Raw genomic sequence first — 27,029 nt, forward strand, 5'->3', positions numbered from 1 at the left:
ACCCACTGCACACCGCCCTGGTATACGACAATAACACACTTCAGAGAGGTAGTGTGCAATCCAGCTGTGCCACATCACACCACCCCTGTCTGGATTACTGAACACCTGGTTGTGTTATACCTTACATATCATCTGTATGTACACAAACATGTACGATGTAGTCGAACATGAACACGTTATTCATAACCAATAGAGAACACTGAATTAAAGCTACATGTCTGTTTATATATTTAGGAAATAGGAAAAAAAAAAACAGCAAATACACTATAATGCCAAAAGTTTTGGAACACCCCTCCATATCATTGGACTCAGGTGTTGTTATTCAGGGGTTGGACTCGGCCCCTTAGTTCCAGAGAAAGGAACTCTTAATGCTTCAGCTTCATACCAAGACATTTTGGACAATTTCATGCTCCCAACAGTTTGGGGATGACCCCTTCCTGTTCCAACATGACTGTACACCAGTGCACAAAGCAAGGTGCATAAAGACATGGATGAGTGAGTTTGGTGTGGAGGAACCTGACAGAACACCTTTCTACCAAAGGTTTTGGGACATCTGCCTTTACATGAACATGAATGTAATGTGGAGTTGTCCCGCCCTTTGCAGCTATAACAGCTTCAACTCTTCTGGGAAGGCTTTCCACAAGGTTTAGGAGTGTGTTTATGGGAATTTTTGATCATTCCACTAGAAGCGCATTTGTGAGGTCAGGCACTGATGTTGGATGAGAAGGCCTGGTTCGCAGTCTCCACTCTAATTCATCCCAAAGGTGTTCTATGGGGTAGAGGTCAGGACTCTGTGCAGGCCAGTCAAGTTCCTCCACACCAAACTCACTCATCCATGTCTTTATGGACCTTGCTTTGGTCACTGGTGTGCAGTCTTGGTATGAAGCTGAAGCATTAAGAGTTCCTTTCATTGGAACTAAGGGGCCGAGCCCAACCCCTGAATTCACTGATTCGTTGGGGTGTCCCAAAACTTTTGGCAATATCGTGTACAATTAGCGTCTCTTATGAAGAAGAGTGATGTAGCTGAGGCTGATGAAGTGTCAGAATTCTCTCTCTCTCTCACTCACTCACACACACCTGACATGTTCTACCTCTCTGTTCAGTGTTTCTGAGGTAGAGAGCTAGAGCTCGTGCTCAGTTAACCCTAACAAACCAGCCTCACGTTTAGGCCACGCCCACTTCAGATGGAACCCGGAATACAGATACCGTATAACATTATGTTACACCCCTATTATTACGTAGACTAGCAGATTAAAGCAATGTTTTTCACGGCATTAAAGATAAAATGTTTACGGTTTTTGTGTCAAAAACATTTTACTTTTGATTTTATTTTATTTTAACTTGAAACCTGTAGCTTTCCTGCAGAACTTAAATTACAGCAATAAATCCGCTCTTTAATTCTGGGATCATCCTCGCTTGTCAATTTTATACACACGTCAAAATATCCTCTAACTTTTTTTTATATGGCAAAGATAAATGATTGGCAGCCATCAGAGAAGCAGGGTTTCATCACCACCGGAGAAAGATGTGATTTCTGATGAGTTGATCAGATAAGCCGGTGTGTGATGTGCACAGGGCAGACGTGTCACCTGTCCGAGTGTTAGAAAGATGTCGAAATACGGATTTCACGGTAAATCGCACGCGCCAGTCCCGTGTATAATATCGCAGCTTCGTGCAAAGCAGGCAGCAGAGCTGGAAGGAAAAGGAGATAAAGCAGGATGCGTCGATGACTTTACAGAAAGCAGACAGAAGGCCTCGCCGTGAAACTCACCCGTCTTTTCTCTTCGCCTTGTACACATGACCGTATGTCCCCCGGCCGACTTTACATCCCTCATACTCGAACAGGTCCTCTACACGTTCCCTCTCTCCGGTCAGTTTCACTTTGAAATCATAGTCCATTTTCACCGCAGCTTGTTTTCCCCGACCGCTTTTGTTGTCTTTCTTCCCTTTAAAGCGCCGCTAACAGGGAGGCAACTTTACTCCGAGCCCCGCTCACACAAATGAGTTGCCTTCCCTCCTCGCGTCGCCGTTAATCCTGCTTAAAATCCCACATTTACCCTTTGCAATCAGTAGATGACAAATTAACGAGTTTTTGTCCGCAGAAATCACTCGGTGTTATTGCGTTTAAGCTCCGACTTCGTTAATTTTTCCCCTGCAACTGAGCTTCCCAGCCGGTATCTCACTGGGGAGAGCTACGAGTCGGCGTACGGCACTGTCGCAAAGCGTCGTAAAAGCCGCTAATTGAGTGGACAGGGCTTTGTGATGCACCACGTGGATGTCTCTCTAACTCTCTAAATAAATAGGAAGAAAAATAGAAATAGTTCGTAGATCGTTTATAAAAGTATGGCATCGTTTCTGTTTCGTCTTTGCTTATTTTTCGTTAACATATACAGTACAAATTCTCATGAACGATCCTTTACTGTGTCTGAAAACTAAGAGCGGTGTTAGGGTTAGGCTTTGAAAAAGCACCAATAACAATTGATCCAATCATAGACATGTCAGGTAAAAAATGTAAAAAAAAAAAAAAAAAAAAATGACATGTTGAGTAAAAAAAAGGAATGCATCTCTACTTCAATTAATGTTTTAACTAGTGTTTTAGACATTATTATTATTGGTCATTCTATTTTTTTTAAATACAATTAAACCTTTTCGAACCTCTGACAATTACACTACATGATGTGTATAAATTAAAATGATGCAACGTGAGTTAATTTGGAAGTAGGACCATGTTTACTTGGAACATATACCCAGTCGGTTATATATTTGTGTGGCACCGTTGGTCCCATCTTAGTTATTTTCCCACCCGTATTCTGACAAAGCCCACCCCCTTCGCTTTAGGATTGGTTAGTGGGTTCCAGCCGCAAAACAAGTACACCGATTGGACGCTTGACACTAAATATTATCCAATACTGGCGTAGAAGACGGGCTACCTAGATGGTTTAGCCAATCAGACTGGAGGAGGCGAGAGTTGTTGTAATGCGGGTAGGAGAAAAAGATAACGTACCTAGGCTACATTTGTAATCAGTGCGAAGAGGAAAGAGGACTCGTCCATATTATAACTGCTGTTTCAGGTACTGAAAATACGCCTATTTGGCTGTGTCATCGCAGCTTGTTCTGAGTATTCATAGCTTCGATGTTAGTACATTTTCCTGGGTTTATTCACTAACGGTCATTTGTCGTCTGTCGGCTAAACAATTGTCAAACGGCTATTTTTCGTTAGCTAGCTGTTAGCTTGGTGGATGTCTTCTCGACACCAACATAATCGCATACAAAATGACAGCTCGTTTTTCCTTGTTATTATCTTTATAGAAGTATTAATGCACCGACGTTTTGTTGCAGCGTTTAGAATGTGATTTTGACAATGGTTTAGGGCAACATAGCGCTTCTTCATTGTGTCTCGGTTTTAGTGCTAGCTTACACGGTGCCCGACGTTTTCTTTGTCATGGCCCGCCTTAGACCGGCGTTGATTGGACAGTCGGCGTGCCAGTCATCGTGGCTTGCTCTGTGATTGGTTCAATGGTTTGAAGCCGTCAGTTTAGAGCTCTCCGCTAGCTTTGCATTCTTCACCGTGGCCTGCTGGAACAGTGGATTATTCCTGAACAATAATGGTGCTTAAGAAGTGATAGGTGTTGTTTATTTGGGGGTTTTATACATTGTTGTTATTATTAACTATTAAGCCTAACTGCAAAGCTGTATAAACCTCGGATTTAAAGCGAGGCTTTAGGAATCAGCATATTCTTGGCGTACATTTTGAGGTAGAGCTTTTCCCTAATGATGGGTGTAACGTTATGTCACTGATGAGCTTTGATGTCTTGGCACAATAGAACTCTGTTTTTTATGTATTGGAAATTTATAGCATTTGCGTCACGCTCTTTTAACCTCATCTAGACCTTGCAGCACGCAGCACTTGCCAAAACATGTCATATGCAGATATGGTTTTCTCTCTTAAAACGTCGCATCACTCGAAAAATCCTTTCAGCAGAAAGGTTGGGACAAAGTTTGCAGTTTGTACTGAGCCTAAAAGGTGATGGAGCGCCATGTTAGTCTTCATAATGGCAAGGTTCTTCAGGGGAAAGTAGCTAGCACGCTCAGTCGGTCGTTAGCAGTCGCCCGGTGACGTCATGGGCTCATTTGCATATTCATTGCAGCGTCATGCTCATTTGCATATCAAAATTGATTACATGAGGATGGAAGATTTTCATGTAGCATATAAATACTATTGAATCTTAATGAAGATAGAAATGAAAAAATACAATTTGATTAAATATCACCAAGAACATAGTTTAAAAAAAGTTAAAGAACAAAGGAGTGTATGAGACATAACAGAGATCAGTGATCTATTTTTCTTCTACTGATAATGAAATAACAACTGTGAGACCTGACATAAAGGGTACACAAACATTTGCATGGCAATGCATAGTCATGTCCAGCAGCACTAACAGTTCACCCTTTTATGTGTGGGCTCATGGCGAACAGTGGTTTCCGTGGTGATGGACCCTCCCGGCGGGCGAGACGAGCGGCGCCGTCAGGCCGAGCGTCTTCGGCGGGAGGAGGCGTACTACCACTTTATCAACGAGCTGAGCGAGGAGGAGTATCGGCTCATGAGAGACAGCAACCTGCTGGGCACACCGGGTGATTTTACACACACACACACACACACACACACACACACTCGATCCTTCACAGCAGGGTCCTCATTCAGCAGCATCATGAAATACTAATCCCAGCACACTGATGCTATGTTTCTTAAACTGCTGATGAATTTGGTTCTGTACTGTGTGTGTAGGTGAAATCACAGCTGAGGAGTTGAGACAGCGCCTGGATGGAGCAAAGGAGCGCGTGTCCTCGCAACCTCGCCCTGAATCACGTCCACAGAACAATGAGGCTGGCCAAGAGGGCAGCAGTGGTGAGTTAGTGTTAATAGAGTGGTAATAGCAGCAGGTAATTGGCTAACATTCAGGTTATAGCTGTGTGCTTGTCTCCCTGACTCATTGTTTGTTGTGCAGTAAGGGAGATCCTGAACAATCAGATTTCTCTATCCTTGAAATAGAAAGTAAAAAAAAATAAAACAACCCTGAAGAGATGACTTTGTGTTCGTTTGTGTTGCAGCTGCCGCTGAGCCGGGCACCGAGAGCACTAACGGTGACTCTCTGCTGGAATGGCTGAACACGTTTCGACGCACGGGCAACGCCACCCGCAGCGGCCAGAGTGGCAACCAGACGTGGCGTGCCGTCAGCCGCACAAACCCGAACAGCGGCGAGTTTCGCTTCAGCCTGGAAATCAACATCAATCACGAGCAGCCCGAGCCGGGGGAGCACAGTGACGCTTCTGACCCTGTCGAACTTCCTGTTACGCAGAGGGCCTCTGCATCTATACGCACTCCCCCAAGGCCTGCACCCTATTCCACTCAACACCCCACCCCTTATTCTACAACCAGGCCCACTCTGGGGCGGCGGGCTCAGGCACGGCGCACTCGCAGTAGCACTACCCCACCCATAACCTCGCCTCTGATCTCACAGCCACCGTATACGAGTTTGAGGAGGAACCTTGCTTTGCCTCAGCCAGCACCGCTTCCTCCTCCTCTTCCTCCTCCTCCTCCCCCTCCTTCACAGGCCACATCCACATCCCTATCTCAAGAACAGGATAGCACTAACAGTGTGCAGGGTCAAGTCCAGCCGCAGCCTCCTTCACTTAGTAACGAGGAGGTTCAGGAAGCTAACGATGCTGCAGACTGTCCGGAAGCTGTGTCTCAGGCCAGCACGCAGGGGGCGGCAGCTAGCCGTGAGGCACGCAGAACTCGTTCACGTGGCCGGGTCCGTCGGATAGCTCTGTCCCGGTCCTCGCGTCGTAGCCGCTCACCTCTGGATAGAAACTCCGCCCGAAGCTCTAGCCCAACCCCCAGCAACAGTGCTCCCGCTGTAGAGTCCACTGGAAACACGGCTGCTGCTGCTGCTGCTGTGGAGATGGTGGAAATTCCCGCTGAGCCGACCGCACCCGTGGAATCCGCTCCTGAAGTGGGTACTGAGGAAGGTGAGACGCCCGTGTCAGGTGCAGCAGGCAGCGTCCGCCGGCACCCGACCATCATGTTGGATTTGCAGGTGCGCCGAATCCGGCCGGGCGAGAACCGAGACCGGGATAGCATCGCCAGCCGCACACGGTCTCGTGCACGCGCCGCCGAAAATACGGTCACTTTCGAGAGCGACAGCGGAGGCTTCAGACGGACCATCTCACGCTCGGAACGCGCCGGCATCCGCACATACGTAAGCACTATCCGCATTCCTCTGCGCCGTATCTCTGAGACGGGATTGGGTGAGCCGAGTTCCACGGCGCTGCGCTCCATCCTGCGGCAGATCATGACAGGCTTCGGAGAGCTCAGCTCTTTAATGGAGACCGAGGCAGACCCGGAAGGCTCCGCCCCCGGACAGAACGTGGGCGTCAGCGCTGCAGCTCAGACACAGCGTACGCAAGGCGGCGAAGCCACAACGGGGAATGCCGTGACCGAGTCGGGACGAGAGGGCGGAGCGGTGGGCGAGGCCGGCCAGGCGAGGGTGGGCACCACCGGACGGGACACAAATAACTTGGTTGAGAACGGCACTTTGCCCATCCTGCGGCTGGCGCACTTCTTCTTGCTGAACGATGAGGAGGACAACGAGCACCCGCGCGGTCTCACAAAAGAGCAGATCGACAATCTGGCCACGCGCACTTACGGCCAGGCGAGCCTGGAGGGCGAACAGGGGCGCGCCTGTAGCGTGTGCATCAACGAGTACGCGCAGGGCAACAAGCTGCGCAGCCTCCCCTGTGCACACGAGTTCCACATCCACTGCATCGACCGCTGGCTCTCAGAGAACAACACGTGCCCCATCTGCAGGCAGCCCATTCTGTCCAGCCATCAGGACTGACTCGCTTCCTCCATCGCTCCTGTACATAGCGCTCCAGCTGTTCCACCCGTTCCTTCATCAGCAGCTCCCTCTGTATTCAGCTGTAGGTAGAACCAAAAGAAGAAACAACAGAGAGAATTAACAAAGCTTTATTTTTTTAGACCTGTTCGTTTTGGTTTTTTTCTTTTCCCTCCTGTCCGCAAAGTCTCTCTCCTCCATCCTGCTTCGGGGTTTGTCCGTTAACAAAACCCCAACAGATATTAACTGTGATGAATCAGTGTTAGCAAAAGCTAATCTTCAGCATTTCATGAAATGGATTTTTATAGATCGATCTGTACACGCCAGATCCTGAGGATTATGTAAATATACGAATGCCTGTGCTTTTTATTATTTTTATTTTGCGAGAGTTTGACATTGAGACACCGTATAGAACCATGCTCAAGAAAAGCTCCTCTTAAAATCTGTTTGAACTTTAGTTTTACGCCACGCTCCTCTTAGCAGAATGTTCCAGTTTTAAAGCTCTTAACACTTTCAGCGTGTTGTCGGTCCGGGTGCGGTCACGGCTCCCTGCTCCGACTGCGACCGAGTCATGGTTTCAAGATTAGAACAATCGAAACGGCAATCAGCCTCTTAACACTACATACTGTTGGATTAAATATGGATTGATTTATTTTCTCTTCTCCACATTTCTGATGCTTCCCCATTGCAGATTATTTAATAATATTTTCTCCGCCCCGTTGCGTGTATGCGTCATGCCGCCTGTGTGTGTTTTTGTTTTTAAATTGTGTGAATATATAATGCCAGAACACGCATCCTTGTTTTAATGTGTGATAGATAATCATTTTGTTATTCTTCTTAAAGCACTTGCAGGAGGAGTTTTAGGGTGAAGAAGTGTTTCGCCTTTAAGAGGCCAAACTTTAAAAATAGGTGCAATGTCAGAAAAAAAAAAAAAAAGAGTGGATGGTTTTTAAATCCCTGTTTTGTTTTTTTGTTTTGTTTTTCCTCCCCAAATGTTTCAAATATTTCTCGTTCCACTCAGCTTGTTACTGACATTTGAGGTTTTTATATATATTTTATTTTCATGTAGGACTTACATGATGTCGTCTTCCAGGTCTGTTTGTCAACTTCCTTGCCATTTACAGTGAATACAACAGAGCCAACAGTTAACTGTACTCAGAATATCATCAGAGCACAGAGACAGGCATTATTATTATTATTATTATTATTATTATTATTATTATGAAGAAGTTGTTCTTTCCATACTTTAATTCTTAATGAAGGTTAGAAATATGAACTGGTCTCTTAAAAGGGTAACTGATGATAATAATGAGCTCATCATGGTTCTGTGTTCTCCTCCTCCTGCATGAACAGGGTTGTAACACACACACACACACACACACAGAGCACAGCCTCATTTCCTTCTGAGCAGACGAAACGGTACGCTTCTCAACAAACCTTTACATTATGCCTCAATGTCTCGTTTAAAGGAAACAGTAGGAAAACATTTGGTTTCCTTAACGCTTTTTCTTTCCAGATGTAGTGGAATATACTTTGAATCTATTTTGTGTGTATGTCGCAAAGGTGTGTGTGTGAGTGAGTGAGTGAGTGCGTGTGTGAATATGTATGAAATGGCGAGTATGCTAGTGGTCATTCATCCGAGAGTGCAAGCGGAGTCTTTGGCCATTTAAAAATCCAGAATGATTTATTTAGTTCTTATTTAATAAGGTAAGAAATGACCTTGAGAAATGAATATGTATTATGTTCTAATGTGATGCTATAACAGTTACGGATATGTATTCTGTTACTATGTAATAAAACAAGCAAATGAGTTTTCTTTTCTGCTCTTTAAAAATTAAATAAGGTTTTTTGTTTTTTTTTTTGCCTGTATTATTGTGCTAGCACGCGCTCTGCTGATACGATCAGATGGTCACCACACAGAGTCGCCGCTCTATCCAGCTCCACTGGACCTTTTATTTAATGGACGGCCAAGAGAGCCAGGCAAACTTGACGGCTCCTTTCTATTAGATGTCACGATATACAGCGTTCTTCTGATCACATGCAGTTTTAATATTTAATAGGCAATAGTCAATATTTTTCATTTCTTATTAGTACAAATGATTGAAAAAAAGTCCTTCTCTCAGAACAAGTGTATTGCGTAGCTGGAACAAAAACCCTAACTATAATAATAATAATATAAATTTACATTTTAAAATACATCTTAACAATTTAATGTGTAAGATGAAATAAATGCACGTGCAAAAAGAAAAATCCAATGATAAAAAGTAATAGAAGGTGTAGATCCACAGGTATAGATAAGATACATAATATTATATATACATAATATAGATACTGTTTTTGTATTTATTTATCTAAAAGGTTTAAAAAAAGGACCTCGTGCAATATACATTTTCTTTCACTTTAAAAAATATATATATTTAAACATAGACATGGCCCTGCAGTAGTAGTGTCTATCACGCGGTAGGCGGAGCTAAAGAGACGACGCGGAGGCGCGCCTGTAGAGAACAGCAGCGTGCGGGATGCGCGCTCCCGCTCTAATGCGCGCCGCCAAGCCCTGAATGACCTAACGCTTGTGACGATGCTCTATCTGCCGGAGAGCGCAGCCCCGTGTGCAGTCCGCTTGCCCCCCTGAGCTGGGCTTCTGCTCCACGGATATGCTCTCGGTGCGCTCGGCTTGCTCGGACGCCCGACACTCACAGCCGCAGGATGTACTTTAACCGGCGATCGAAGAAGATCCACAGCGAGGGAGGTAAGCGAGGCGTCTGGAGCGTGACCATACACTCGATCAATACTTGATTATAGCAGGTGTTTTTGTTTATTCATTTATTTATTTATTGCGTGATGAGGAATATCCTGATTGTCGGCTACGAATTTGCGCAACGCGTCGGCGGATAAAAATGGAGGCGAGCGCGTAAGACGGATGCGCCCCGGGGCCTGCCACCGTGCACGACTTACAAACGGCCTATTCATCCGCATCGAAAACGGGTGTCATCCGTGTGGCTGCGCTTCACGGCGTTAGTACACTGTAAACACACAGGTTGCCCCGGTGACGTCCCGGTCATTACACTCGTCCTTGCGCACTAAAGACGCAGCTCAGCTGCCTGCATTCAGCGGTTATGAGATGTAGCCTGGAATTAGACTTAACTGTATGTGAAAGCATCCTGGGAAGTATGAGGGAGCTCTAGCACATGATATTAGATCATAAACAACAGAATGGAGGAGAGCAAAAATATTAGTGCTAGACTGTACTTTTATTTGTAACTGCTGTAATCTTTTGTACCATTAGGTCTATATTTTACCTAATCAGGTGTATGTTATGTGCCTTTAATTAGTTTTTATAGTACGGGTAGAAATGTACATCAGTGGTCCTTAAAGTTCAATTAGTCACTCACTCACTTCATTCATTCATTCATTCATTCATTCATTCATTCATTCATCAGTAACCGTTTTATCCCAGTAGATAGTGGATACAGAGCCTACTTTGGGAAAATCAGGCACGATTGGACGGTGGGAGGAAACCACAACAAAAATGGGGAATCTCCAAACAGAAAGTGAAACTTGGCACCATCTTCTGTCACTTTAGTCTGTACTTTTAAAATATTTGAGGTTACATAATCGGACCTTAATGACCACTGATCCACCTTTAAAGCTTTACTTTAACAAATACACTTACCAAGGTAAAAGAGACACAGGTACTAAAGATAGATAGATAGATAGATAGATAGATAGATAGATAGATAGATAGATAGATAGATAGATAGATTTATCCATCTCTGTCATTAAAGCAGTAGCTTGTATCTGGATGATGATTAAGTCAGTACAAAATGTGAGCGTTTTCTCTGAGTAATCAGCCAAATCACGCTCTTGATTGAGCTTCCAGGCAGCAGCAACTCACCCGAAAAGTCCTGACCTAAGCGCTTCACCTAAAGCACCACTTTATTTCTGTTAGCTTTATCCTTAAGTGCTGAAGGCAGATCTCTTAATTAATCCTCTCCGAGTGCCACACCCACACAGATGATTGTCAGCTGCCTGTGTCTCCTGTTATCCTGAGATGAAAAAAATAACAGTGGAATTCTAAACAGTGAGTGTGATACAGCACTTTATACCATAAGGCTGCTCAATTCCGACTGGTCAGAAGGTGTTGATTCATTTCCTGTAACAGCAGCTCGGACAGTAGATCTGGCTGTAATTCCATATCCCAGGTTCATATTAATGCGCTCGTTCTAATTCTTCATTGTTTCTATAGTAACAAATCATTTTTGTTAATATCTGAAATTCCACAGTTTCCTCAAGCTCAAGATCAATAGATTTATAATTATTATGGCCTGGAATTGAGCTGCAACCCAAAGTTTCTAAACCTTTCCATAAAAGGCAACTCACATGGTGTTTTTTTTTTTTAAATTTAATTTCACCTCACAGGCAGCAGCAGGTGTTGAAAACAACAAACTGCCTCTTTGTATGTGAATAGGACTGCATATAGAAGTAAAGGAATGAAAAAAACTGTGATCAAATGCCCTTTAGGGTGCCCTTTCAGGAGAGAATATATGACAAAATGCCCTATATGTTTTCCAATAATCAAGGAAACATGATGAAGTGCCCTCCAGGGTGCCCTTTCAGTAGAGAATATATAATACAATGCACTGTAGGGTTCACTACATGCAAAGAAACATGATGAAGTGCCTTCTAGGGTGCCCGTCTAGTAGTGAATATATAATACAGTGCCCTGTAAGCTCTTTACATGCATGGAAACATGATGAAGTTCCCTCTAGGGTGCCCTTTCAGTCGAGAATTTGTGATGCAGTGCCCTAAAGGGTTCTTTAGACGCAAAGAAACATGATGAAATGCCATAATAGATGATCTTGCAGTGAATGCATGACTCGGTGCCCTACAGGCTCCTGTACGGTTAAAAAAATTTAAGTGCAGCTACACTACTCACAAAAAGTTAAGGATATTCAGCTTTCGGGTGAAATTTCAGGATGCACCTAAAATGCACTATAACCTTTCCAGGTGAACTTAATTTGACCTTCTCTACACTTTTGAATGCTCATGTCCAACTGTTCAGTGTTTCAGTACTTTTTGCAGAACTTGCTGTTCTCTAACAAGGTACTTAATGGCAAAATTCACAACTGGTGTTTGATCCATGAATCGACCAGTACATTTTCTGGTTCAGTTAGAATTGGTATTTAAACAGTCCTCTTCATCATGCTGTTCACATTTTGACATCATGAGACCAAGACCACACCTAACAACTGATCAACAGTACCTCACCATTGTGAGGCTTCAAACAGGATGTTCTCAGAGGGAAGTGGCCACTGAGCTTAGAGTGTCACAGAGTGTCATCAGCAGGTTGGGACAGAGATACAGAGAGACTGGAAGAGTCACAGAAAGGCATAGATGTGAACATCCTTTGGCCACATCCCACGTTGATGACCGCTTCATTGTGAACAGTGCCCTGCGGAACCGGATGATGAATGGCACTCAACTCCAGGCACATTTAAGGGAGGTGAGAGGCACCCAAGTGTCACGTCAGACCATTTGAAACCGTTTACATCAGCGTGGTCTGTGTGCTAGACGACCTGCAAGGGTACCTGACCACACCACCAGGCCAGGGAGCATTTACGCTGGACGAGGGACCAGTGGGCCTCAGTGCTGTTCTCTGATGAAAGTCGATTCACGTTGAGCAGAAATGATGGCCGCCAACGATGTTGGAGACGTTAAGGAGAGCGTTATGCATCAGCCACTGTTGTGGTGGTGTTACAGTCTGGGCAGGTGTGTCCACTCAATACAGAACTGCCCTACATCTTGTGAATGGTAAAGTGACAAGCCAATACTACCTGAATAACATCATTAATCCAGTCATTGTGCCCCTGCATGAACAATACAGGCCTAATTTCATCTTCATGGACGATAATGCTCCAGCTCATCGAGGTCGCATCATTAGGGCTGGGGTACCTCAAATGTAGTGGCCTGCACTTTCTCCAGACCTGAATCCCATACAGTACCTATGGGATCAGCCGAGTCGCCGTGTAGAGGCTCGTAACCCTGCACCCCAGAACCTCAATGACCTGCCGCCCTTCAAGAAGAGTGGAATGCCATGCCTCAGCAGACAATAAGTCGACTCGTGAACAACATGAGACGTCGTTGTCAAGCTGTAATTGATGGTCAAGGGCACATGACAGATTATTGAGACAGTGACATTTTTTGTTGTGGTATACCCACCACTGTTAGCTTTTGTTTCATTAAATTGTTTGAGATGAAGAAATCACCATTGCATGCTTCTACTTAAACACCCTACTTTCATGATATAATATCACTGTAGTGTGAACTTTTTACATTTTCCAGAAATTTCACCCAAAAGCCAAATATCCTTAACTTTTTGTGAGTAGTGTATGTGCACGAAAATGTGCCCTCTAGGGGAATTGTAAAATCCATTAATGAATGGTCTCCAGATGGCCCTGTTTTTTCCTCACTGCCTGTAGGAGTTGCGCTTTTTATTTTTTTTATGCTTGTCATTATTATGTTACATTATATTATCGCAGTTAAACGATTGTGCTGCGATTGCACGATTTGTCCACACGAGGGCAGCATTTACCACAGAATGAAATACAGCTCTCTGACAGCACTCGCATATACGTATACAACTATTTATATTTAATATAACTAAAAAATAAAGCTGATTCTCTGTATGAAGTGCTATATAAATATATATTTTTTCTACATAATCATCTTTAGCATGATTGTTAATGGTGTAGTTTAACTAAACAGCGCTATTTACTGCCTGATGGTACGCCAAGGATGTTTAGTCTAATCAGACAGTCTTGACGTCTTATCAAACATCGTACACGATATTAAAACATATTCTATAGTTTATAGACAAAACAAATATCAATTTTAGTATTATTCACATCTCTTTGATGCTCTGGTGTAAGGTTTAAAGCATTTTTTCCTGCTCTGATGCTTTAGGTTTAATTCCAAGAATAATTAGCGACTTGAGAGACAAGAGTGAGTTTGACTTCGGAAAATGTCCTTCAAGGGAACATCTGTGAAGATGTATTGATTTCTTATAGAATTAATAAAACTGTCAGGATTTGTTCAGGGTTTGTTTATATATTTTTTTAACCACATTTATCTTTGCTTTTTACTGTTATTTAGCTCCTACAGGCTCCAATCTCACATCTAAATCCTCCAGCATGCACCGAGACCGAATCCTGAATAGATTTGTGTTCACGTTTTCTCTCTCTATCTCTCTCTCTTTCTCTCTTACTCTCTAAAATAAAAGCATGAAAACAATAGAACAGCTTCTGTTGCCGGTGGCTTGACTGACTTTGCTGTGTCTTGTGTGTTCTCTCCTGCGGGCTCTTCCAGAGCAGTTAGTGTTGACTTCTCTTAGCCAGGAGCCCGCCTGCCAGCCGGACCAACCGACCAACATGCGCTCCCGTCTGGCAGACAGGTTTGAGAAAAGTGAGTCCCTTTCTCACGCTGGTCGCTTCTCGGACACCTGTCCTTCTTATCTGCTTCCCTTTCCTTGCTGCTTGGAGTCTTAGGTGCATGGCGGTGCTTGCTTTTATTGCTGTAAAGCCACTTCCTCGTCTGTTTCCTACGTTGCATGGATGGAAGCACCGACCTGCACATAAGCACAGCATGCACTAAAGAAAGCAGCAGTGTGCATGATGAAAAAAGTGTGTGCTTGCGTAGATTAGAAATCAAGGCTGGGGTGAGAGTTAGTTGCATGGTGTCTGGTGCATGAAGGCCTGAAGCTGGTGGCTTGCTGGCCATGGGTAGTTCGGGATTAGCCCTGGTTAAGATTAGACGTGGCGAAGTTGCCGAGGTGACAGGAAGAGGATTACAAGCCCTTTTTACTTTGTCTGTAAGAAGCTATAATTCCTTTCCACCTTTATCGGCCCACGACATACCCCTCAGTAACACCTTCAGGGTCTAAGGAGTGCCACAGATCGGTCGTTCGCCTCGGAAACAGGGATCGTATGCCACAGAGATGGGTGACCCGGACCAGGCGGAGCTCCATAGGTACCGACTTAACGAGAGGTGGATTTCTAGTCAGGAATCATGATATGACCCATGTTTGCACTTCTGAAGATCTTGCCTGTAGTCATGCTTCGCTGCTTTTATCCATAAGCAGAGCCGCTCCATGTTTTTGCATTAGTCTGAGCGTTGCTTGATGAAGCTTTAAATCACCTCTGAGAATAGAAACTACAAGCAGACTAATTACCAGCGCTGGGTAACTGCGATGATGTGATGTTGATGTTGTGGATAGAAAGCCAGCTCCGGTACACAGGCACTGCCCCAATAAATAATGCAGATCCGATCCATTTATTATTCAACAGCAGGTCCGTCGTTTTAGTAATGTAAGTTGGGCTGCAAGCCAAGTGGTGACCTGATTCTCACCTACAGACCTGACACGGTGCTATAAAGCACAAGTGTCCAGAGGAGGGTATGTTCCGTATGTGCCACCCACTGTCGGAAACGCTTCAGGGATTGATCTTTGTGCGATATCACGTTTGTCTGAATTCCCCGTAGCCACATGTTGGGTTATACAGGGATCTTCCACACAGGGCTTCTGTTTCTCAGCGTTAAGAAAACTTTCCAGACTTTTGAAGGTGTTTTTCAGACTTTCGAGGTTAAGTCAAAAGAAAAACCTTATTTTTTTGTTTTGGATAATGCACGAGCCGGATATATCGCATATTTCCGTCTCACTTTAAAGGTTCCCTCTTGATTCCCGCCTTCACAAAACGATCTTATGTACTAAATAATCACAGTTTTCAAATGTTTGGCTTCAATTTAGAGATGTTGATACAGAGCTGCAGGGCATGCTGGGATTTTTTTTTGGTTTTTATTGTTCATATCAGAATACTGGCATGTCCTTGAGGATAGCCCACGCACTGCAAAGTTTCACCGGCACCCAAAAAGATCAACATACCCCGATCAAGGCCGTGTCTCTAATCACTGTCAACACTTTTATTATCCCAGCAAGCCTGAGCAGGGTCTCGGCCATGCCTCCTCTCTGTTTGTGTTTCTGCTCGCGTGGTTTTTTTGTTTTTTTGTGTGTGTGATATCTAATCATACTCATGCTTGAATAGTCTGGTTTATTTAATGTCGTAGTCTTCCCAGGTCGCCGGGTCACTGAGTCATAATTTTCCGTTTAAATCGGAGACTTTTTTGGTCTGAAACTCAATACACGTGAAGTCTAGGTTGTGATGCCAAGAAATATCATCCCCGGATACGTGGGTCACTTCAGGTTGACTCTGTAACCCTTTAACCACAGACTAGACTTCTTTAGAGTCATCGTGAGCGCTGGAAAATAAACACTTTATACATTTTCGACATAGAATGTTTCTACTTTTTATGAAGAATGCAGTGAGAAGTAAAAACGCTGTGTGTGTGTGTGTGTGGGCACGTGGTGGGGTGATTACTTTCCCAATAACAACACCTCCCTAAGTGTTTTATTCCTCTTCTTACCACAGTGACATACAAACAATTTTTTTAATTAATTGAAGAACAACCTGTCGTACTTTTTATCCGTTTATAGCTACATTAAAACTTGAGGAATGTGGATTTCAGTACAGCAGCTGTAAACAAAACAACTGACAAACAAGCAACACCAAAACATCTGTAATTCTCTGTAGTCTTGAAGACTTTTTGTTAGAGATACACAGCCCTCACACTGGAGACTCCTTCCATTAATGCTGTTAGGTTAAGGGCAAGCGTCCTTCGAATAGGCTGTTGCTATAGCAACCAGTGTAATCATACACAGTAAACCTGCGTTTTAAGTCACGTCAGGAGCTTCCCCGTTAGAGCTGCTGTTAGCGATGGATCCGACCAGTCAGATTTGAGTGTTTAACAGCAAGAGTAGTTATGAATCATGATAATAATAATAACAGTATGTCTGTTCAGCTGAAACAATAATTAGTTCCATCTATCGATAGTTTGCTGAACACAACTCAGCGTTGTTAATCACTCACTAATGTGCCTCGTCGTTGACGAGTAACCGAAGCATTGATTCGTCTCCAGACAAATTAGAGCTGCTCACAGGAGCCGTCGTTATCGATCACCTGGATCGAGGGTCTGAGAGGAAAGGGAATGGAGAGGGAACGAGAGGAGAGGAGCATGTGAGGAATAGAAGAACCCGAAAAAGAGTAGAAGAGCTGACTCAGCTCTGTTCCTTTCGCAACGGTTTAGATGAGACGCTCACACTTTGGCTTCTGACCTGTATGATGTGCTGTGATGGGATTTACCTGCCCTGTCCTCTTCTTCTGTTCTGAGATGTTATATCGATTTTTACGAGGCAGGACGTGATATGTATTGTGGTTTACTACCATCACCGCATTCTCATCAGCTCCACTGTGTCACGGTGTCGAGTTCGGAGTCACATCGGAGTCCAGCCGTAAATCGCGGCCCTGGCGATACTGCGCTTTTCAGGGGATGGACTCATTACTCTGTGCTGCAGAGCCTGATGGCTTTTGAGGTTACAAACTGAGAGAGATCATGGCGTGAAGAACAGCTGATCAGGCGAACGTCAGTTCTGCGGAAGATGCTGTTTATTTTTCCGAGCACATCTGGAACAAAAATGGCCTCCGATGCAGTTTTGAAAAATTTATGTGAATCATTATTCTGTTCTTTGTACTCTTTTAGTTCATGATATTTTCACGTCTAAAAATAGCCGGCAGTGAATCGATGTCACGTTTAAATCCGGAGAAATTCAGAAATCTAGGAAATGTAAACGTAAACATTATCGCATTTGTAATAAAGTCAGTCATAACAGCACATCCTGGAGTGTTGTGTTCTCCTTATACCACAGCTACAAGTATTAAAGATCACACTTTTTATCCGTTTACACTTACATTTAATATTTTCCAATGTTCAAAAAACAAAATGCCAGCTGAAAAACTGTAATGTGTAAAGTCATTGTGCCATAAGGGGAAACTTTTACAGCTTGTACTTTTAACAAGCTTGTACTATAATTACTGACACTGAAGACTCCTTCCAAAAGATCTAATGCATCTCCATAGATCGAGTGGATCCAATCCTAATCGAGAACTGAGGTATAAATCCAAAATCTGGAGAAAATTTGCATCCCTGATGATTTAAAGTGATAATAAACTGTCTTTTATTTGAATATTTTAGTGACTGAACCTGTACCTTGTATGCAATTTCCACAGAAATGAAAAGAAACAACAAAGTTTACTCAACACTCACAGATACAGGAAGCTGTTGAATTTTCTCAAGAAATCTTGACATACATGAAAAGCAGATTTGTTTGTGGCTTTTGTAAGTCAAGCTCTAGATGTGTGAAAACCCTTCCTTTAGAGGTGGGACTACTTTTCCAGGAATTTATGATTACGTGTTATCTGTGTACTTGTGAGGTGCTGATTGTGTTTGGTCAAACTCCAGAAGAACAGATTTTCTCATTCCGTCATTAGGGTCTAACAATTGTAGGTCTAAATTCACAGTTTGATCGATCACGAGCACTCAGAGGAAGAGACCACTGTGTGTGTGTGTGTGTGTGTGAGTGAAACACACAAGACAAAAACATAAAAAAAAACAGCTTGTAATATTAGAAACAAGAAGAAACAACAAGACCTTCCTGTAGGGAAAGTTTTTGTTTGAACTGAATCATATTGAATCATGAATCGAATCGAATCAATGATTCGGTAGTGAATCGAATGCTTGATTGAACATTACGTAACTCTTGTTATATATCCAAGTAAGGTTGTGTGATATGGTTTGAAAGAAGGAGATTCGTACTTCTGGTGAACCGACTGACGGAAATCTGCGTTAAAGCGCACGATCTGGCAACACCACGGAAATCTGGCAACTGGCCCTTTAAAGGCGAAGCCCTTTCGCATCGGGCAGGGTGAACGCTTTCTCTTATAGTACACACTTTATCGGATACGCGGACGCGTGTGATGTGAAATCAGACATAATTCCGAGGGAAACTGATCCCAAAAAAAAAAATAAAGGCGTTATTAAGGAACCGGAGCCGGGCTGATGACACGCAGGACGGAGGGGTTTGCTTTACCGCCGAGAGTCACTGAGGCCCGAGAGAAGGAGAGAGAAGAGGCACCATCCTGCTCCATCCATTCATCCAATCCGTCCGTCATCACCGCCCGTATTCGTGTTCGTCGCGCCAGCTGGGTAAACTCACATCCTCGTCCTCTTCACCGTGCATTATTAACGGCGCACGGAAAGCGATCGGTTTACGCGTTTTAACTGTTAGAAAAGGAAAGAAAAAACCTTATAGAGCTCGTCTTGTTATTTTAAAAAAAAATGATCTTAATTACTCTATAGCCGTCGCTAATTGTGGTTGAACTTTTATTTATATTTATATATACTTTTATTTATATTTATATAATTGTTTATTTATTTGAATCGGAAAGCGTGCACTAAGAACAAAACGATGTACAACACTGTTATACAATAATCAAATGCCTTTTTAAAAGATATCCTGCGCGCAAAGATAAGGACTGATCCAGGGAATATTGAGTGCAAATATATCAGGTTCACTTTTGACCCCTCTGTGTGCGTAAAACAAACGAGGTCTCCAAATGAAGGCGCGCATTCATCAGCACATTCTATGGAAGTGTGTGCGTGTGTTTGTGTGTGTGTGAGAGAAAAGAGAGAAAGAAAGAGAGGGGGGGGGAGGGGAGGAGCCTGGTGGGCGTATCGGTGACAGTTTTTTTAATCCCGAGCCGATTGAAATGAAGCGCTGTGATGGAGAGGGTTTGAGAGACGCAGGGAGGAGCGCACGTAGGGGTTCCCTTCTCAGCATCCGCGCTCTCTGTACGTGTGTGTGTCTGTATATATATATATATATATATATATATATATGTGTGTGTGTGTGTGTGTGTGTGTGTGTGTGAGTTTCTCTGTTCGTGTCCCACGCGCACTCACCGCAGTCTGTCTGTCCTCTCTTCCCAGGACCCGCCTGCTCGTCCACCGGCTACCGCAGGGCAGAAGACGAGATGTCCGCCAGCACGTCGCACGCGGAGCCCGCAGACTTCTCGGCGAGGACCGTGTACCTCAACCGGACACAGAGCACCAAGTTCTGCGACAACCACGTCAGGTGAGTCCTCATGAGACTATCTACAACAATTTAAACATTTATTCAATTATAGCTAATAGATAACTTCTCGAATAAAACTAAATGAATACACAAATAAACTTTTAAATTAGACATAAATCTAGCAAAACAATGTATATACACCATTTTAGATTTTCAATATATAAATAATTAAACAGTAAAACAAATAAATAAGACAATTATAGTAGTATTTTTTTTATATGTAAAAAAATATATATTTTTATATATTACAGAAGAATTATTAGTAGTTTTATGTACATTTATTTGAAGAGAAAAATAGCTACAATAATATTTATTAGTATTTATTTTATAAATGTCATTAATAATATTGATTGGTAAAGAGGATAAATGAAAACTTAAAGCTTAAAATGATGCAAACAATTCTGTAGTTTTAAAAAACAATTATTAAAAAAATAATAATACTAAATAGCCTCTCTTTCTCTCTCTCTCTCTCTCTCTCTCTCTCTCTCTCTCTCTGTTCTTTTTCTTCTTCTTCCTTTTATTTAAAAAAATATACAAAACATAAATAATTGTACACAATCAGATTAATTGTGATTAATTTGCTAAGAAATAAATTTGATAAATATTTTAATATTTAAAAACACAACAACATGCCATTCCGTTTTTTTTTTTTTAATTTCAACATTATAATTAAGTAATGTATTTGTTTACTTTTATTTCACTCGCCCTATTTTATTGTCTTTATAATATAATTGTTGGGCTGAGTGACGGATGTGATCGAGTTGGAGTTGGAGTACTCTCGCTGTCTGACGGGATGAGATTAGCGATGTTTTCGACCCATATTTGCCCTTTCATTCAGCCGTGTGCAGCTCTTGCAGCTTGCTTTCCTACGCTGCTCTTTGTCGTTTCCTCTGATCAAAGATGACACCCTTTCTTCCCCTCGGTTATGCCATGGATGAGCAGTTTCAGACGGTGGTTGTTGTGATTTATTTATTTTTTTTAAATCCTGTCAGAAATTTGAGGTATTTAAGTCTGTTAAAGTACGCTTAAGTACGGCAGCTGCTCTCTGAGGCACTTCAAGCAAAAGTTTCTCTAAAATGCCAACACTAGTTTGTGTTTAGCCGTGATCTAGCTGTGTTGACTTTTTTCTTTTTTACACAAGAAACAGCACTGCAAGATAAAACACACCTTTTTGTGTGAAATATTGACCTATCGCACTGTTGCTGAAGCAGAAATGACACAGGTGAGGATAAAAATGGCAGCGTAACGGCGTGAATATCAATTCCCGTAAATAATTCACTTCCCTAGAGCTCGCTTGTTCTTGTTGTCGTTGAATTTTTCACCTTCTGCTTCGTCTGCATGTCGGCTTTCGACAGGGATCTGTCTGAACCAGCCACGCAGGTGTGCCTGCACTTAAAGAGCAAGCTGAGCCAGTTTAATGTTAGTCTTATTTATACTTGATGTAAAGTTTTGAATTCCCCCCGAGGGATATCCTCGGCAATTTTGCTCAGTATACCAGCCCATAAAATGTGTAGCGTCCTCTGATAATAGCGGTGTGTAAAAGGTGCTGGCCAGAGCAGCAAATAAACATAAACAAGTTCATCATTGTTTTTATATCTACTGCTGAGTTTGGAAGAAATTTAAGAACTGAAGGCAGACTTGGTGCTATCTGGTGCTACCTATATATATATATATTACTTTTGGGGGACAAAAATCCACTAGGTAGCCAAGATGACTTTTGGACCAGAGCAGCGATCTTTAGATCTAACTAAAGGTCTGATACCATTCCAGCTGAGTATACAGCAAAATCTGGACAGTTTGGCTCCATTAGTGGACATCTAGCAAGATCTAGAATTCAGTCCTCAAGAACCTTTCTTCCTTCTTCTTATTCTTATTCTATAAATCCAGCTCAGTTCTTTTATATACGAGAAATATACGGAGTTAAAACAGTATAGACCGAGACTCAGGAGATGAGTGAAGAAGAACTCCATGTGTGGAGATTTTTTATTAAACATCATAGCCGTATAAAACCAGGGAAAAGTAAGCAGACAGATCAGAACACAGACAGGATTCAGGATTCGGAAAGGTGTATGGAAATCAAAAACAAATCTAGAAGACTGCAAAAGTAGAGATAACAGACAGCACAAGCAAATATCACACATATACAAGATATAATTGATTATAAGAAGATATCAAAGATTATAATTGGACGTTCAAACTACAAAATATTGCAGTTTCCAATGATTTAGTCGGGATCTCAGGCTCTTATATATACGTGCTGCCTTCAAATCCTGACGGAAATATTGTAATCATGAGGTGCACAGGGATTACAAGTCGTAATTACACCTTAATTACACACTTAATTACTGTTATTTATCTTTGACTTTCTGACAATAAACAAAAAATTATTTCCGTCATTTGCCAGTTTGAGAAGTTTTACTGTTATATCCGAGCTGTTTAGTTCTTATCATTGATGATATACAACACAAACAGGAAAGTTAACACAACTACCCAGGTTACTCTACGCTATTTGTACTCTATTAGCATGATTTTCTGTTCATTTTGTGTCATCGGTCCCTAATATGCACAGGTCATCCTTTCATTTTTTACTTCATAATCATTTTATATTCAGATTTTGTCTTGTAATCAATTACAGTGGAAGAATTACGGCACAAAATATCGTGCTAATGTTTACCATCCACACAGCCCTATACTGCTAAAAGCGACAACCACTGCTCTTATCTAGGAAAAGAAACAAAATTGCGTAAACACTTTCCCACTCAGAAGAATCATTAGAACGAGCTTGAGTTCAGATTTTCGGAATGTTTAGAACGTGTGATCAGATGACCACCACGGCACAGGAGGAACAAAACACACTCGGTCATAAGGCTACAAAGCAACTTGACTTTAAATCTAATGTCAGTGTATTTTACAGCAGAGTTGTGGAGGTAGTAAATAAACTTATCTGTATATTTTTGGTCGTAAAAATCAAAGAGTAGAACTTTAGGATCAGAGAGAAGCTGAAACAGCAAGACGCTGAGGTAGCTTTGGTCATAGATCACTTCCTCGGCCATTTTCATATTAACTTGTTATTTAGTATGGTAGTTTTCTGTTCTCTCTCTCACTCTCTCACACACACACACACACACGATCAATCTGCGAGTTCCGCCTCAAGATTGGATTTTACTCTAAAAGGCTCTATTTTGGTTCCTGATTACAAGATTACAGTGTGTGTAGGGAGGTCTGTTCTTGAGCTTTATTGGGCAATTCTGTGTGTGTGTGTATATGTGTTTGTGTTTATATATGTGTGCGTGTGCGAGTATATATATATATATATATATGTATGTGTGTGTATGTCTCCTGCTTCCTGTTCCTCCTCCTGTCTATTAGGGTGCGTGCTTGTCCCACGCGTCCCGCTGGTCTCTCCTCACTGAGCGCTGAGTGGAAATTGATCTCCGGTAGATTAAAGGCGTGTTTATCTAAACCACAGTCCACCTCCGTTATCTTCCTCTTCTCCTCCATGTTTTATTCACAGCCACGTTTCAGCTTCCTGACCTGTCAACCTTACCTGCCAATCACAGCGGCACCATGGCAACATGTCCATAAACCACAAGATTAGTTATAACAAAGGACTGCATGGGCTACACTCACTCACACACACACACATATAGCTGTTACAGTCAGAATTTATGGCTAGTGTCTCATCCTAGTGTTTGTGTGTGTGTGTGTGTGTGTGTGTGAGTGTGATTAGATGAAGAGCAGGGTATCGTATGAACATGAGCCTGCACTCTGATATCAGAGCTAGTCTGCTGTACTTCCAGGTCAGCCCCGAGTGAGTGTTTGATGTCGTTGTGTCGGTTGCTGCGAGTGTTAGGCTGTGAACTCGCCGCTTGGGTACGAACAGTGAAAACAACGTGCTCGCGTTTACACAAACACACATACACACCTCTGGTCAAAAGGTATAAAGGCACCTCAGCTTTGAGGAAGCTAGTGCACGCTGTTTCATAGCTAGCTTATTAGCAAGAAAACCTTGTTTTTCACTGCTTTGATTCTTCAGATATTAAGATACACAACAAATCATTTAGGTTCCAAATATACAGTTTATCCATGGCATTGACAAATTCTGCTTTCTTGTTACAGCAGTTCAGGAGACTGGGAGCCTGAGAACTGAACTTTGGTCCTTTTTAAGCTAAAACAGCTTTCAGATCATAGTTGATAGTTGTGCACATTTCTATACGATGTAGTTCTATCATCCATCTGTAACACTGCATTGCATTCTTAAAGATTCAGCCTGAGCAATGTATACTACATTGCCAAAAGTTTTGGGACACCCCTCCAAATCATTGAATTCAGGTGTTGTTTTTCAGGGGTTGGGCTCGGCCCCTTAGTTCCAGTGAAAGGAGCTCTTAATGCTTCAGCTTCATACCAAGACATTTTGGACAATTCCATGCTCCCAACTTTGTGGGAACAGTTTGGGGATGACCCCTTCCTGTTCCAACATGACTGCACACCAGTGTACAAAGCAAGGTCCATAAAGACATGGATGAGTGAGTTTGGTGTGGAGGAACTTCACAGAGTCCTGACCTCAACCCCACAGAACACCTTTGGGATGAATTAGAGTGGAGACTGTGAGCCAGACCTTCTCATCCAACATCAGTGCCTGACCTCACAAATGCGCTTTAGAGGAATGGTAAAAAATTCCCATAAACACACTCCTAACACCCCGTGGAAAGCCTTCACACCGGTCAGTCACACGGTCGTCTCTGCCCCCGTTTTAGATAAGCTGATGTACAGCCTTGAGACGGAGACAAAATCTCAGAACCCGTGGTGTTATATTTAGAGAGTAAATAGACTATGTAAGCCTGTTTAAAAGCATCAGTGGCGGTCAATAGATGTGAAAGGGTGCCAAGGTCCAGCCTCGTATTTTTGGACACTTTCTCTAAATTTGGACAGAACAGTGATGTCAGGATGTTTTATTTTGGGTGGGTGGATGCTACAAAAAACACATGCAGAAGCTTTTTCGAGTGACCCAAAGAGGGATTGAAGTGGAATCGATCCTGAATTGAGCGCACGGTGCCACGGACGATGAGCAGCGAGCTATATTTAGGTCTGCTCTGCTTTTAAGATGCACAGAACAAGGCCGGTGTTAATGACTTTGTTATTTATTTTTTGCAATTGATGACAAGCTTAAATGGGCACTTTAGCTGTTTATTGACCGGAGTTGCATTTTGTCCAACGTCACCCACACTACGCGGTTCGTAAAATACACCTGCGGCGTGTTCGGCTCAGCTTTATCGAGCCGGTCGAAGAGGTCAGGAGTATGATTTGTGAAGCGCAGATGGATGAGATGATGAGATCGATGTTTACAAGATCTTCCTTTTTCTCCTTTCGCAGCACAACAAAGTATGGCATCTTCACCTTCCTGCCTCGCTTCCTGTACGAACAGATCCGGCGAGCTGCCAATGCTTTCTTCCTCTTTATCGCCCTAATGCAGGTATGACTCGACACACACACACAACAGACACACACACATTCCTGATCCAAAGAATAAGTAGAAGGCATAGGGAGTAAATCACGTGGTGCAGTTATAGGAGACTCATCAAGCTGCTCAGTTTCCAATAACAGCGTGTCCCAGAGTCTATTATTCCTCTTATACCACAGCAATTTGTCAAGAATTACAATGTCTAATTTATTAGAGTGACTGACCAAAACAGTTATGCCTAAAATTGACTACTTTCCCTAAGTGCAGTCGATCAGTCTGATGTTTGCTGCTGTTGTTTTGCAGCTCATCTGTCTCACATCAACTTTATGCTCATTCACATCATTCCTAACGAAATACTATTGGCTAGGTGCGAGACGGAATGTTCTGTCGCTCAGAAGCGTCCACTTAAAGATCGGCTCTAAATCTTCCCCCGAAATGATCACTTTTTATTCCTACAATCGACGAGAAATCCGTCTGAAAGTCTAGTGCCGCATCGCTCCCATCCTCGCATTGATCACAGATGAAAGACGGCTCTGATGCTGTTTTATGGCTGTGAGACCTCTGCTGCATTAGTCTGAATGGACTCCAGCTAGATGAAAGCTTAGATTCCCAAAAGCTCCTGTTTTGTTATACACCATTTTAGCATTTGTTTATTTCAGGTTAGATGGTTTTAGTGTTTTTTTAAGAGCATTTGAAGGAAGAAGGATGTGATGCGTCTGTATCATGACGTATCTGTTTTCTGTGTGTGTGTGTGTGTGTGCGTGTGTTTGCAGCAAATCCCTGACGTCTCACCAACAGGACGCTACACCACGCTGGTGCCCCTCATCTTCATTCTGACTGTGGCTGGGATTAAGGAAATTATTGAGGACTATGTGAGTAAGAGCGCCCTCTGCTGTCTGTAGAAGGATCAATACACCACGATTTCCTGTCCACAACACCAGTTACTTCCTGTTAATCACCTCGATGCGTTATAGCAGCTATAAACATTCGTCCCTTCATCAGAGTCACTTTATTTTTCTCTTATTGGAAGTTAATAATAATACAAATAAATACAATGTGACACACAAGCCAAAAGTTGTTAGATGTGATTGTTCTATAATCCATCTGTAGTGGCGCATTGCATCATGGGATGCATCCATAAAGATTCGGCCCGAGTACCGTGTGTAATGCACACCAATTGTATGCAAGTATTTGCATATTAGGCTGTTTTAAATATTATTGCTAATAATGTTATCATTATTTACTGTTTATGGCAGCAGGGTTGCCAGATTGGTGTCGTTTTCAGTATTGACTACAAAAATTCCAAAGAGCCTGATTTGACATTTTCTGAAAAATCTTCTGTTCTCAGATTTGAGATACTGAACTGATGGTTAAACCTCACAACATTCAGAAAGTCACTGCTGAAGTCCTGTCAAGTCAGAAAATAGAATTTTCTCATTTTTGTGGTGTACACAGAAACACGGACGCTTCCGAGCTGAGGGGGGATTTTTTTTGTATTTTTTCCAGCCATACTTTAGTAATTGTGAATTACAAACTGTAGTCAAATGCAGAATTAATTATTAGTCCTCTGGACTGGATCCTGTTCAGTTGAAAG

The 27,029-nt window shown here is 42.7% G+C and overlaps 3 protein-coding genes across 8 annotated transcripts in view; 2 read left to right on the forward strand and 1 right to left on the reverse strand.

The window, feature by feature from the left end:
* The window catches only part of cdk8 (cyclin dependent kinase 8), a 28,503-nt gene extending 26,280 nt beyond the window's left edge, over positions 1 to 2,223 (reverse strand). The window contains exon 1 of one of the 2 annotated variants that reach the window (XM_058377016.1): positions 1,772 to 2,223. In XM_058377016.1, coding sequence (XP_058232999.1) covers positions 1,772 to 1,899 — 128 coding nt within the window. In that variant the 5' untranslated portion in view covers positions 1,900 to 2,223. The remainder of the gene's footprint in view (positions 1 to 1,771) is intronic. The other variant, XM_058377015.1, reaches the window with a different exon arrangement.
* A 709-nt stretch (positions 2,224 to 2,932) lies between these two features.
* On the forward strand, positions 2,933 to 8,712 carry rnf6 (ring finger protein (C3H2C3 type) 6). The gene is made up of 4 exons (XM_058376813.1): positions 2,933 to 3,071; positions 4,477 to 4,632; positions 4,787 to 4,906; positions 5,110 to 8,712. Exons 2-4 carry the CDS (start codon positions 4,491 to 4,493, stop codon positions 6,897 to 6,899), a joined length of 2,052 nt encoding a protein of 683 aa, XP_058232796.1. The 5' UTR covers positions 2,933 to 3,071; positions 4,477 to 4,490; the 3' UTR covers positions 6,900 to 8,712.
* Positions 8,713 to 9,422: 710 nt separating this feature from the next.
* Positions 9,423 to 27,029, forward strand: part of atp8a2 (ATPase phospholipid transporting 8A2) — a 55,200-nt gene continuing 37,593 nt past the window's right edge. Inside the window, exons 1-5 of one of the 5 annotated variants that reach the window (XM_058376981.1) lie at positions 9,423 to 9,645; positions 14,262 to 14,357; positions 19,830 to 19,974; positions 25,348 to 25,447; positions 26,209 to 26,307. In XM_058376981.1, coding sequence (XP_058232964.1) covers positions 9,603 to 9,645; positions 14,262 to 14,357; positions 19,830 to 19,974; positions 25,348 to 25,447; positions 26,209 to 26,307 — 483 coding nt within the window. In that variant the 5' untranslated portion in view covers positions 9,423 to 9,602. Of the gene's footprint in view, positions 9,646 to 14,261; positions 14,358 to 18,760; positions 19,047 to 19,636; positions 19,692 to 19,829; positions 19,975 to 25,347; positions 25,448 to 26,208; positions 26,308 to 27,029 lie in introns of those variants that run through there. The other 4 variants (XM_058376982.1, XM_058376983.1, XM_058376984.1 and 1 more) reach the window with 4 other exon arrangements.

Source organism: Hemibagrus wyckioides, linkage group LG23, assembly GCF_019097595.1.
Source record: "Hemibagrus wyckioides isolate EC202008001 linkage group LG23, SWU_Hwy_1.0, whole genome shotgun sequence".
Lineage (NCBI taxonomy): Eukaryota > Metazoa > Chordata > Actinopteri > Siluriformes > Bagridae > Hemibagrus > Hemibagrus wyckioides.

Coding starts and splice junctions, on each gene's coding strand:
- rnf6 (XM_058376813.1), top strand. CDS start 4,491: ATGGACCCTCCCGGCGGGCGAGACGAGCGGCGCCGTCAGGCCGAGCGT. Junction 4,633..4,786: donor CAACCTGCTGGGCACACCGG/GTGATTTTACAC, acceptor CTGTGTGTGTAG/GTGAAATCACAGCTGAGGAG. Junction 4,907..5,109: donor TGGCCAAGAGGGCAGCAGTG/GTGAGTTAGTGT, acceptor TTTGTGTTGCAG/CTGCCGCTGAGCCGGGCACC.